The sequence below is a fragment of the Takifugu rubripes genome, chromosome 1 (assembly GCF_901000725.2).
Source record: "Takifugu rubripes chromosome 1, fTakRub1.2, whole genome shotgun sequence".
Lineage (NCBI taxonomy): Eukaryota > Metazoa > Chordata > Actinopteri > Tetraodontiformes > Tetraodontidae > Takifugu > Takifugu rubripes.
The window spans coordinates 10917124-10928740 of NC_042285.1; the positions used below are offsets into that span (position 1 = coordinate 10917124).

General features: G+C 42.8%; 3 protein-coding genes across 3 annotated transcripts; 2 read left to right on the plus strand and 1 right to left on the minus strand.

Moving 5' to 3' along the window:
- ndufaf8 (NADH:ubiquinone oxidoreductase complex assembly factor 8) lies at window positions 1-2424 on the minus strand. The gene is made up of 3 exons (XM_003961481.3): window positions 2148-2424; window positions 276-386; window positions 1-209 (listed from the first exon to the last, which is right to left on the minus strand). The coding sequence occupies exons 1-3, from the start codon at window positions 2226-2228 to the stop codon at window positions 189-191; spliced, it is 213 nt and encodes a 70-aa protein (XP_003961530.1). The 5' UTR covers window positions 2229-2424; the 3' UTR covers window positions 1-188.
- Window positions 2425-2571: 147 nt separating this feature from the next.
- tepsin (TEPSIN adaptor related protein complex 4 accessory protein) lies at window positions 2572-6777 on the plus strand. Its single transcript, XM_011604238.2, has 13 exons — window positions 2572-2687; window positions 3117-3189; window positions 3393-3484; window positions 3577-3670; window positions 3759-3826; window positions 3893-3974; window positions 4097-4153; window positions 4284-4475; window positions 4568-4757; window positions 4842-4955; window positions 5050-5128; window positions 5223-5357; window positions 5441-6777. Exons 1-13 carry the CDS (start codon window positions 2649-2651, stop codon window positions 6041-6043), a joined length of 1818 nt encoding a protein of 605 aa, XP_011602540.1. The 5' UTR covers window positions 2572-2648; the 3' UTR covers window positions 6044-6777.
- A 2312-nt stretch (window positions 6778-9089) lies between these two features.
- Window positions 9090-11488, plus strand: amz2 (archaelysin family metallopeptidase 2). The gene is given in 6 exon segments (XM_029835666.1): window positions 9090-9228; window positions 9583-9810; window positions 10001-10174; window positions 10260-10360; window positions 10559-10741; window positions 10843-11488. Coding segments are annotated over 6 exon segments (999 nt in total). The 3' UTR covers window positions 11017-11488.
- The last annotated feature ends 129 nt before the right edge of the window (window positions 11489-11617 follow it).

Consider the following 11617-nt stretch of genomic DNA (forward strand, 5'->3'; position numbering starts at 1 on the left):
TTATGAATATGTGAGAAACTGCTTTATTTCTACAGAAGAGTCTTTAATGAACAATACAACATAACTGCAACATTTATAACCTGTCGGCTATTTACACTTTCAAGTTCTGTTCCGGGAAAACCTGGGAGCTTCAGATGTTAACTGGATGATCCAAACTTGTGTGTTTTGGCATCCACGATGCTTTGCGTTTACTTGCATTTTTTCTTTGCCTGCAACAATAAGACTTTCAAAAACATATGATCTCATGAAACTGGGGGAATGTTTCTGACACTCACTGCGTTTATGAAGCAGGTCTTCAGTACTACAAATTCTTTAGAACATGCGTCCTTCTTCAGCTCCTGACTGCCTGTTGTGGTCGCCGCCACACACCTCCCGTAGGCAGCTGCCTGGTTCACATGAGAATAAGGGAAAGAGGGGGAATCTCAATGAATTTACACTGCTCAAAAAAATTAGAGGAACACTTCGAAAACACATCAGATCTACATGGGGGGAAAAATGATCTTGAATATCTTTCCTGATAAAAAGTAGGTGATGTATTAGTAACAACATGATGCCACATAATTTGATAGAAATGAAAATGATCACACTATAGGGGGGAAATCAAAGACACCCCAAAAATGAAAGTGAAAAAATAATTCAGCAGACAGGTCCATTTTGGCTAAATGTCATTGTAGCAACTCAAAATGAATCGCAGTAGTTTTTGTGGCCCCCACGTGCTTGTGCGCATGCCTGACAACGTCGGGGCTCCTAATGAGACGACGAATGGTGTCCTGGGGGATCTCCTTCCAGATCTGGACCAGGGCATCACTGAGCTCCTGGACAGTCTGAGGATCAACCCGGCGGCGCCAGATGGACCTAAACATAATGTCCCAGAGGTGTTCTGTTGGGTTTAGGTCAGGTGAACATGGGGGCCAGTCAATGGTATCAATCCTTCATCCTCTAGGAACTGCCTGCATACTCCAGCCACATGAGGTCGGGCATTGTCGTGGACCAGGAGGAACCCGGGAGGAACCCGTCATCTGGGTTTTTATTTATTTATTTTAACACAGGGTCCCACTGCACCAGCGTAGGTTCTGACAATGGGTCCAAGGATTTCATCCGGATACCTAATAGCAGTCAGGGTGCCATTATCTAACCTGTAGAGGTCTGCGTGTCCTTCCAGGGATATGCCTCCCCAGACCATCACTGACCAAACCGGTCATGCTGAATGATGTTGCAGGCACCATAACGGTCTCCACAGCATCTCCTGACCCTTTCACGTCTGTCGCATGTGCTCAGGTTGAACCTGCTCTCACGGCGAAGAGCACAGGGCACCAGTGGCGTAGTTGCCAATTCTGCTGGTCTATGGCAAATGCCAATCGAGCTTTATGGTGCCGGGCACAGGGCCCACTACAGGACGTCGGGCCCTCAGGCCACCTTCATGGAGCCTGTTTCTGATTGTTTGGTCAGAAACATTCACACCAGTGGCCTGCTGGAGGTCAGTTTGTAGGGCTCTGGCAGTGCTCATCCTGTTCCTCCTTGCACAGAAGGAGCAGATACCGATCCTGCTAAAGGGTTTAAGGACCTTCTACGGCCCTGTCCAGCTCTCCTGGACTAACTATCTGCCTCCTGGAATCTCCTCCATGCTCTCGAGACTGTGCTGGGAGACAGCAAAGCTTCTTGCAACGGCACAGATTGATGTGCAATCCTGAAGGAGCTGGACTACTTGTGCAACCTCTGTAGCGTCCAGGTACCGCACCATGCTATCAACAGAGATGTTAATCCAAGCCAAATGAATAATTACAGCAGTAAAAATAAATAAATCAGCCAAAAGAGATGAGGGGCAAAAAGGTATCAGTGGCCTCAACCTTGAAAGCCAATCGAGCTCTACGTTCATTTCATTAAACAACAAAGTTGTTGATTTCATTAACAACATAGCAGCAGAAACTGATTACCAACCCCCTCTGCTACTTAAATGACCGGATCAATATCCCAGAAGTTTGACTGATAGGTTGCTATACTCTGATTAAAAAGTGTTCCTCTAATTTTTTTGAGCAGTGTATTTTAATTAGTCCAAACCCCCACTGACCACCAGATTACACGCAAAATAAAATTGCTTTGTTGATAAAATGTGTAACGTCCCGAATAAGAAGTTATTTACTTCTTACCTCTAATGAACACTCTGCAAAAAGTTCGGAGAACATTTTCATTTTTTCTCTGTTGCGAGTCCAAACATTTGACCCAGACATGGCTGCTGGAAGACGGGCTCGTTTTGTAAGTCGGCTAGAGAATGCGATAGAACACGAAGGGTGACTGTACAGAAAAATAAAAACAAGAAATGACTTTTCACATTTTAAATATAAAAGATAATGTCTTAAACGCAAAAACACCGCTGTGTCCCAAGGAGAGCGCCATATTGCTGACCATCTCGTCAAGGAAACGTGATATAATATTCGACAATTTTATTGGGTCGCTTGTCGGTCAATCAAAGGTTGCCTTAGTATTAGCGAATATTATTGGTTGTCTGTCGGGATCAGCGTCTCATAGAACGTCTATAAACGCGGCGTCCTCACCCACTGCTTCCTGATTGGCTAGCTGTCAGTTGAAGGCCCGCCCCTAACCTACATCCAGGAAAAAGATGAGTAACCCGCAGCTGGGTTTGCGAAATCATGGCAACATTCATGGAACGTATTGTTTTTTTACAGAAAGTAAGTGTTGTTTACATCTATTAATATTTGAAACCCGGTGGAATAAGCTTAATATACACGGTGAACACGAACTTCAATGTTTAAAACCGTTGTGCCTCAACTAGCTTGGTAGTAGCATGGTAGCTAATAGAGAGAAGACACAAATATGTTATTTTCGTTTCTTACATACACTCTATTGTCATTTCATCGGTTTGTAGCCCAACGGCAACGGACGGAGATAAAATACTGAGGGAATCGGTCAATATTAATTCTTTTTTAAACATATATTTAAATATAGATTTTTGTTATTGTCAGTAGCAGTTTGTATCAGTAGTACCATCTCTTTTGGTTTAATTCAAAACACGAAATATATCATAGGGTATATATCCAGGCAGAGTCAGGATTGTTAAAATAACCTTTTAATTCTTTTATCCTTTCTGCAATCTTAAGGTGCCAACTCTGATGAAGGCTACAGCAGATGATGAAAACCCCTGTCCAGGCTATCTTTTTCAAGAGATTGGGAGTATCCTTCCTGTTATCATTTAGCCACCACCTTCATCATTTGGAAACAATCTTTTGTACATACAGTTAGACAGCTAAAACAAGTGGATTGAAGTGATGGCTGCAGAAGTTCTTTTATTTATTCATTCAAACATTCTTTTAACACAGAATACAGATAAACATAGTCCGAGTTTCTAAAAACCCTTAATGATAATTGCTCTGCAGAAATCCCTCATGAGTCTTCAGGTTGTAGTCAGTGTTTGTTGGAGTTCCTCCTGGAGAGGCTGCAGGTGGAATCATGTCGTGTCAAACTCAAGGTTAGAACAGATCTCTCAGTTTCATAGAGCAAGGTGTTTTTTCCCGTCTTTTCTCATGTGTTTGGGGACAACTAAAGTGTTTGTACCCTCAGGTGCTGAAGATCTTCATCCATCTCTGCAGCCATGGCTCAGACCAGTTCCTCACAGAACTGCGGAGGAACTCCACCTTTATCCAACAAGCTTCAGGTTCATCAGTGTACTTCATTAATCTCAGTTTAATTGACATGGGTCCCCTGCTGCTCGCTCAGATTAATCTTCCTCTTTTTTTGATCAGTTCACAGTGGACCTCCTGACCCAATCCATGGCACTGAATTGTACCAGAAAGTGAGAAATACAGCGCAGGTAAGATGCAGGTTGTATTGAAGTGATAGGACAAAAGAATACACTTGACATCTTTTTGACGTGCAGGAAGTGGCTCGGTTACTGTTCACAGACACAATTTCCATCAAAGGTGACATTACCTCAGCTGGCCTTGTCCCCACAACAATGGGTGAGCAGCAACGGGAACATACTCACAGACATCAATTCACTCTAATGTACCGCAGCTTTAAAAGGACACTAATAGCAAGCTGAAATTTAAAAAATAACAGTCAGTTCCTCTTTTTACTCCAGGTATGGGCTCAGGAACTGTCCACAGGTCTGGATTGCAGGGTTTTGGATACAGTCCAGGTAAGCAGGGGAAAGGCAAGAGTCGCAAGCTAATGGAGACTCATACACATGCGCGCATGCATTCACGCTTTCTTTCAAGTCATTGTTCGTCATTTCTAGAGCTTAATATTCATGTACCTGTTCTTCTCAGGAGGCAGTGACTCATTACTGGAGAAAATCCAGAAAGCTGCAGAGGTAGTGGCCAGTGCTGTACTTCCTCCCGCTGAACAGCAGGGTATCCGTCTCCATGAGAACCATTATCGGGCTGTAGCTGCTCCCTCTGCACCCATTGAATTGGCCACACCTGCTTGTGCCTATAACCTTCCTTCTGGCAGAACAAAAGGTGAGTTATTGTTGGTGTAATAAAATTCCCATATCATAAATCCACCCTTCTGTGTAATGCAACATTGAGATTACCATTTTTGCCCACCACAGTGCTGACCCAGAGGTGTCCAGGGCAAGTGGGTGGAGGCTGGGAAGAGACTGACAGCAGCACCAGCTCTCATAACTCCTCTCAGGATATTACGTCCAACAGCAGGACCTCTGTGGGCTCCCAGAACCAGTCAGCTGGCTCCGGGAGCCAATCAGAGGCCAGCAGAGAGAGTGGTGGGGATGCATCAGAAAGGTGAGAAGCAGTATTGAAGCAGTGTGAAATAAATTCTGCTTCCTCTCTGTGTAATGCCCATTTTCTGTGTTATCTGGTTTTCAGGGTGGATGCTTTGCAGTTGGGGGACTGTGGCCAGGAGATGGCGCTCATCAGCAAACTGACTGAAGGAACCAAAGTTTTTCTTACCAGAGAGGAGAGCCAGCACTTCCTTAAAGAGTCTGTAACTGTAATTGTTCAGAATAAAGTTGTTATGGCTGATATGCCCGCTATATACATTCTATATAAATGTGTGACTTTTCTGATCCATCAGGTGCTCCATTCTTAACTGCGAGGTTGTGCTGGAGTTGCTCTCAAGCAAGCTTCAAGATCCTTCTGACACTGTGAAGATGGTAACAACAGTTGGGATGCATTCCAAATCCCAGTTTGCTCTGCCATTCATGATCGCTAGCTTAATTGTTTTTAAAATAATTTCGACCTTTACAGCGGGTGCTGTGCGCTGTGTCGTGCCTCCTCACCTCTGACCTCCTCTCTCTGGAACAAATACTGGGAGCTATGCAACGGAGACTCCACAAGCTAAGTGAAGGACTTCCGGGACCTGTGGCCAATAAAGCCACCAAGGTAATGTGTCACTAAAAGGCCACACAGGAAAGGCAGAGTGGGGTGTGGATTTGTATCAATATTGATCACACTTGTTTTACTAGATCCTGCGGCAGGTGGAGGCTCTGATGGGTGGTTGTCAACGTGGTAGCAACAGCCAGCAGAAAACCACCAATCAGCTTTCTGCATCTGCTGAATCTTCCTCCTCAGCTCAGTCTGCCAACAATGGCAACCTCAACCATGTTCACGCTGACGTCAGCCAGCATCAGCATCTCCCTTCGGCATTAGCGGCTCTGGCTTTAGATCAGAGATGCTCTCCAGATCTGTTGACTGATGGGGAATGTGAAGACTCCTTTCACATTCAGCAGGAACTGGAGCGAAACCAGTCAGAGCCAGACAGAACTTCGGGGGTTGAAATGGTTGATAAGTTATCAGACTTAACCAATTGCTCCTCGCCACCAGTTGAACTACAAGGAGAGATGCCCCAAATGAGCAAACTATCCCTCTTCAGTGGAATGGAACTTGTTTCTAAGGGAATTTCTGTGTGTATCAGGGAGACAGATGTGACAAAAGACAATTCCTCTGAGGTTACAGCTGTTCCTAAAAGTATCAGCGGCAGTGGAAGTACCATGAACACTTCACATTGTAATTCAGTCTTAACCAACAGCAGCCAGCCATCGTCGGCGTTCTCATTTGTCAACTTTTGACAAAAGGTAGAACTGATTAGTATGTCAATGATGCCATAAGCATTCAGAAATCAGGTTATGAAGACAGGTACATGTTTATGTTTGCACATTGCATCCTTCTGTTATGTCTGACTTAATTGAGAGCCATTCATCCATCACTGAGGCTTTGAAGCCATGTACTAGCTAAAAGCTAGTGTCTAAAAGTATTTTTGGAAATATGGTTTTGAGTTACTTTTTCAGGAGTTTTTCATCAGCTGCCTGAGACGACTCTCAAACCACTGCAGCACATCCTAAAATATTTGAGCTGCCTGATGTCATAGCTAACTGTCAAGTCATTGCAAAGCAGAAGAGAAGCTCCCTTAGTTTGGATTTTGCACGTCACAAATCCACATATGCCATTTTCCTTCATATTTTTGGGAATTATGAGTCATAGTTTAGTTTATTTATTGTGCATACCCATATTGATTAAAATCATGGATGCTTGTAGTTTCCATTTTTGAGGAACTGAGTGGGGAGATAATAAGATTCTGTCATAATAAATGGAATTACTGAATATGAATAATGCAAACATAGCTGCAATTTCATGTGACCCAAAAAGCAAATAACTTTGAAGTTTTTGTTTTCAACATGAATGATAATCCAACCTACTTTTATAAAGTGAAGAGTTGTTTTCTTTCAGTGACCACTGCGCTGTGCTGTGGCACATGCCGACAATAAAACATGCTGTGTTTCTGCTACAGCATCCGTTCAATAAATGAGTGTCATTATGATCTCACACAAGCCTCAAAACATTGGTTGAGAGACACTTTATTTCAAGTACACATAAAAAAATACATTAAACATGAATCCATTTCCACATTTTATTTGCAACACAGTGTGCTGGTCAAAATAAAGACAGACTCACAATACACATGCACGCCATGAGCGGACTGCTGCACACGCAACCTGCAGAATGGAGTTTCCTGCTCTCAAACCTCCACAATCAGGAGCTCCAGCCTGGATTTTTTTTGCTGAGGCTCAAGAGACTTCTGCTAAATTTTTCCCCAACCCGCTGACACACACTCTAAAATTAGTGGCAGTCAGAGTAAGTGAAAATACTTTGGTTACAGGAAATAAAGCAAAAGAATATTTTACTTGACTAGGAATAAATGGTACCAAGGAGAACATTTGGGATTTGAATTTCTTTGAGTGGAATCACAACTCAGTTTACAGACACTGACATTCCCAGTTCAGAGTAAAAGGAAGTAGTTAAGTAAAGTGCTTTGTTTTTATATTTGCTAGCACTCTGGAGCGTCACACTTTTCCTGTAAATAGCACCATGAAAATGTCCACACACCCCCACACGCAGACATTAATATCACCTTTATAAAGTGCACATGGTGCGTGCACACACACTCACACGATTACAACAACGCTGCACAGAAATCCACAGTGCCTGAGCCATGGAAAGGTGAATGTGCTTATGGTCTTGACACGTTACATGGCGAAGTGGGGCTGAGCCATTATGCTTGGTATCTGTAAAACTCCCCACACATCATCCCCCTCCTCCCCCAGACCCAACTGAGATGTTTGAGGCCTTGTAGGAGTTGCCAGAGTGACAACGCTGATGGCAAGGGACAACAGATCAGGAGAGGTATCTGAGGCCATTGTCATGTCAGACCTCGACGAGCTCTCATCTGCAGACTGCTAAAGTGTGCTTCCCTCAAGATTCTGTTGATACAGTCATAGGAGAGACCACTGCTGTCACCATGGAAACCATACTGTGAAGAGCTGGTACAGTCTTCAGGCTGAAGAGTGAGAGAATCACGGGAGATGCAATGGTTCTGGCTATGTATGCAAGGTCGGGCGCTGACCACTATTGCACATTCTGGACTGCTGATTCCATTACTGCTGTCACTGCTGGAAGACTGCAAACAGACAAAAAGGTTCAGGCGCGGACAGTGACGTGTTCAGTCAATTTACTGTCCTTTGCTATTTGCTACTGTTTAAATATCAGCGGTTAAAAAAATAGAAATGATCAGAGAGGACAAAAAACATAACACTGGCACCAAAACACCAACTCTCTAAAATCTCTCTTCAAGTGAATGCAAACACCTCTGAATCCAAGTCTGACACAAGCAAGCTTGGAGTCGTCGGTGATCTCTTGGCCTGGCGAGCCAGCTGTTGGTCCTCCTCACTGTCACAGCTATGGTGTCGTTTCCTGTAGAGCCGGGAGCAAGACAGAATATTGTCAACACAGGACAGAGTCAACATAAATGTTCCATGAAGACGCAGCGTGAAAGAAATGGTGAGGCGGTGGAGAGGTTGGCCTAAGAATGCAGAGGATCAGAAGTAGAAAACACGGAGAGAAACCAAAAATAGCAGCACATGAGCAGCTACGTGAGCAGGCATGAGGCGCTCTCATAACACCTCCCGGAGGTTTATTAAACATCACTTTGACAGTGCTCGGTCAGACACAATTAACTCATGTGTGTGACAAAGATTGTGTGATTTAGCTACATTATCGCCTTATAATAAAGAGATATAAGTGTATGTTGTAGTGGAGGAAAAAAAAAGGAAACCAAATGGTTCTACATACCTGGAGCTAGTTAGCATTACTCCTGTCTCGTCGAGTATCCTTCGGCAAGAAAATCGATTCTTGTGATTTAGTTATTTAGGCTTTATAGCACCGTTACAGCCCCTTGACCATTTCGCAGAAGCTCAGCCGGGATATGTGACTGAGCAATGTCCGCTGCCTAAACACTGGGCAGGAATGGAAAGTTCCTGTCCGGTCTGGTCCGCCCTGTCTGCACTTCTGCGTCTGTACACACTGCTTTACAATGTCCAAAAAGTAACCACCTATCTCTGTCTTCTCGGTATTTTCCAGCTGACGGATCAAGATCTTCCGTCTTAGCTAATGCTATACTCGGCTACAAAGACGATCTTCCGCTTTCGTATTCCGTCCAATTGTCGACAATTCAGATTAATTGTGGCCTGTACCCAACAAGAGTCCGACAGTATAAACAGCACTCCTAAAATGTATACCAATTTTAGGTTTAGCTATATGTGACGAAGTAAACGTCGTGCAATGACTGCAGCAAGCCTACAACTTTCTGATAATGTCGTCATCGGCAACAGTCACCGTCCCTTTATTTACTCGACGTCATCAAAACGCGCAGAAACCGGAAGTATCAAATTGAGCCATCACCCAGAGCAAAGTTACACTGGTAAAATTCTCGGTTTGGGCATGTTTTAACGCCGGAATAAGGTGTTAATTAACCTTTATGCTTTATGAAAAATATTGCTGATGACAAAAGCAACTTTTCTGTTACTGACAATTTTTCAGAATTTTTATAACGTGTTCATGCAATTATGCATGCCTTCTGTATCCATAATATTTGCCATTTGCTGTCCTTAAAATCATACTTCTATCTATCTATCTATCTATGCATGTCTGTGTGTGTACACATTGATACGTATACATATATAAGTATACACTCTCAGTCACACAAATACACACGTTGTCGATCCTGTGTCACTCAGTGGACACACTTCAAGCAGCTCTGGTGTCGAATTGTCAGGACCTTTCAAACTTTACAGGAAATACACAAAAGAAGAAAGGCAATTTCTGGAAGAAGGGCTCCACCCAGGACACCCAGGGTCACTGTTTCAGCCTATCACAGTGCATTCTGACTCAAACTGGATCTCTTCTCATCCTGAGGAGCCTCAAAGTTTTGAGAGGTTCTACAGAGATCCTAGACGAAGGAAACTTGATACAAGTCACAATACCATTTATATTCAAACTATAGGTGAGTATAGTTGTGTCACAATTATTTGTTTGGGAAATGAGGTGCATGCATGCAGGGCAAGCAAATATAACAAGATTTTGCAATAAATATTAGATTCTTGTTGCCAAATTCTGAAATATCCACAAAACAACACAGAGATTCTAAGAATGTGCTATACATATTGGCCTGAAATTTACACTTGTTCATGTAGGTTCCTTTGGTAAGCCAGGGGTTGAGACAGACCAGTATGTGGAGTGACTGAGGGAATACTGCAAGGCCTTTTTCTCTGGACTCTCTGTAAAATTACTACCAGCTGTCACTGTTGCTGAAACACGCTGTTCTTTCAGAGTTAATGATAATTCACAAAACCTTGAGATTCTCACTGGTAAGCTTTTCATTACTTTTGTTCGATTAGTCTTGATTGCACCATATTTTATGTGTAGTCACTTTCACTCCTGAATTGCACCTAGGTGATCTCCTGCAATTCCTTTGGAATAAAAAATCAAAAGATGCTTTTTGCATTGTTGGAATAACACTGATTGACTTATATCCCAACGAGTCCTGGAACTTTGTGAGATTTTAACATGAAGGCACAGACACTAACAAACCTAGCTCTAACACTGAGGATATTACTGCATGGATTGAAACTTATACTGAAAACTGCTCCTGGTAAATCAGCACATCAAAAAAATATTTTCTCTTGTAATGCCACTATGATGCCACTAGGTGGTGGTATTTTGACGTCAATTTTATGACCAACATCACGAAGATCTCAACTCTTTGTGTAGGAATGGGCGTTTTTAGTTTCGCCAGGTATGATGACGAATTCTACAGCAGACCTTACGCAGGAAGGCTGAGGAAATCACGTCGGCCAAAGCAGGACGACTATTCATTGTTTGATGGATATCACATACCTCCTATTACTAGCACCATGCTGCTTCGATCATGCAAGGTTTTGTAAAGGACTTAACTCGACATTTCTGTACTCTGAATAGTGCAGTGGTGTTTTTAAAGTCCACCTTTTCTGTATAACTCTTTAATGTATCTTTTCAGACGATGGCCCATGAGATTGGGCATATATACCACTGCCAGTGGTTGACCTGTGTCATGCAGGGCTCCAATCACCTGGAGGAGTCTGATAGAAGGCCCTTGGATTTCTGTCCAATTAGTCTTCGCAAACTACAGACCGCAGTCGGCTTTGACATTGGTAAAAGATACAAGGTATGAATAATGAGGAATACTGATTAAAATAATTAAAAAGAGCATAAATGCACAAGAATCGTTCTTACAATAGACTTTAGCCTTACTTGTTTCTGTGAATTGTTTTTAGCCTGTTATAATCAATCTCAATGTGTTCTCTTAAAAAAAAAGTTTTGCTGAGTCCCAAGGTGCAATAAACATGTTCTCAAATTAAGTACTTAAACTGTTACAGCTCATAAGACAAAGGTGCTTTCGAGACTTTCTGTTGTACACTAAACCAGTGCTGGAATGAAGCCTTATTTTGTGCTCTGGCTTGAGCAGGCCTTATTGGAGTGGATAGAGAATGATCACACAAACAGTGGAGGGGAGGCCTCTGCTTGTCAGGCAGTTCCCAAACCCACTGAAGCCTTTCACACTTTCAGAATGTGGCTCTGCAGGTGTCTGGACACACTGGGACAAAAAGAGGATGTGTAACATATAAATCTGTATAAAAATGGAAAATAAATAAAAGACAAACCTAATTTATTTTGGTAAGCAGTGCAATATAGCATTGTAGCTAATCAGGATGTTTTTCGGTATTGTGGGGCTGCAAGGTATGTATTTATGTATGCTGATTTCAGAATGTTCT

What these genes read in the sequence shown, in the direction of transcription:
- tepsin (XM_011604238.2), top strand. Translation starts at nt 2,649, where the DNA reads ATGGCAACATTCATGGAACGTATTGTTTTTTTACAGAAA. An exon ending in CCTTGTCCCCACAACAATGG is followed by an intron (nt 3,975 to 4,096) that starts GTGAGCAGCAAC and finishes TTTTTACTCCAG; the next exon opens with GTATGGGCTCAGGAACTGTC. An exon ending in AGCCAGCACTTCCTTAAAGA is followed by an intron (nt 4,956 to 5,049) that starts GTCTGTAACTGT and finishes CTGATCCATCAG; the next exon opens with GTGCTCCATTCTTAACTGCG.
- ndufaf8 (XM_003961481.3), bottom strand. Translation starts at nt 2,228, where the DNA reads ATGTCTGGGTCAAATGTTTGGACTCGCAACAGAGAAAAAATGAAAATG. An exon ending in TTGCAGAGTGTTCATTAGAG is followed by an intron (nt 387 to 2,147) that starts GTAAGAAGTAAA and finishes CATGTGAACCAG; the next exon opens with GCAGCTGCCTACGGGAGGTG. An exon ending in AGACCTGCTTCATAAACGCA is followed by an intron (nt 210 to 275) that starts GTGAGTGTCAGA and finishes TTATTGTTGCAG; the next exon opens with GCAAAGAAAAAATGCAAGTA.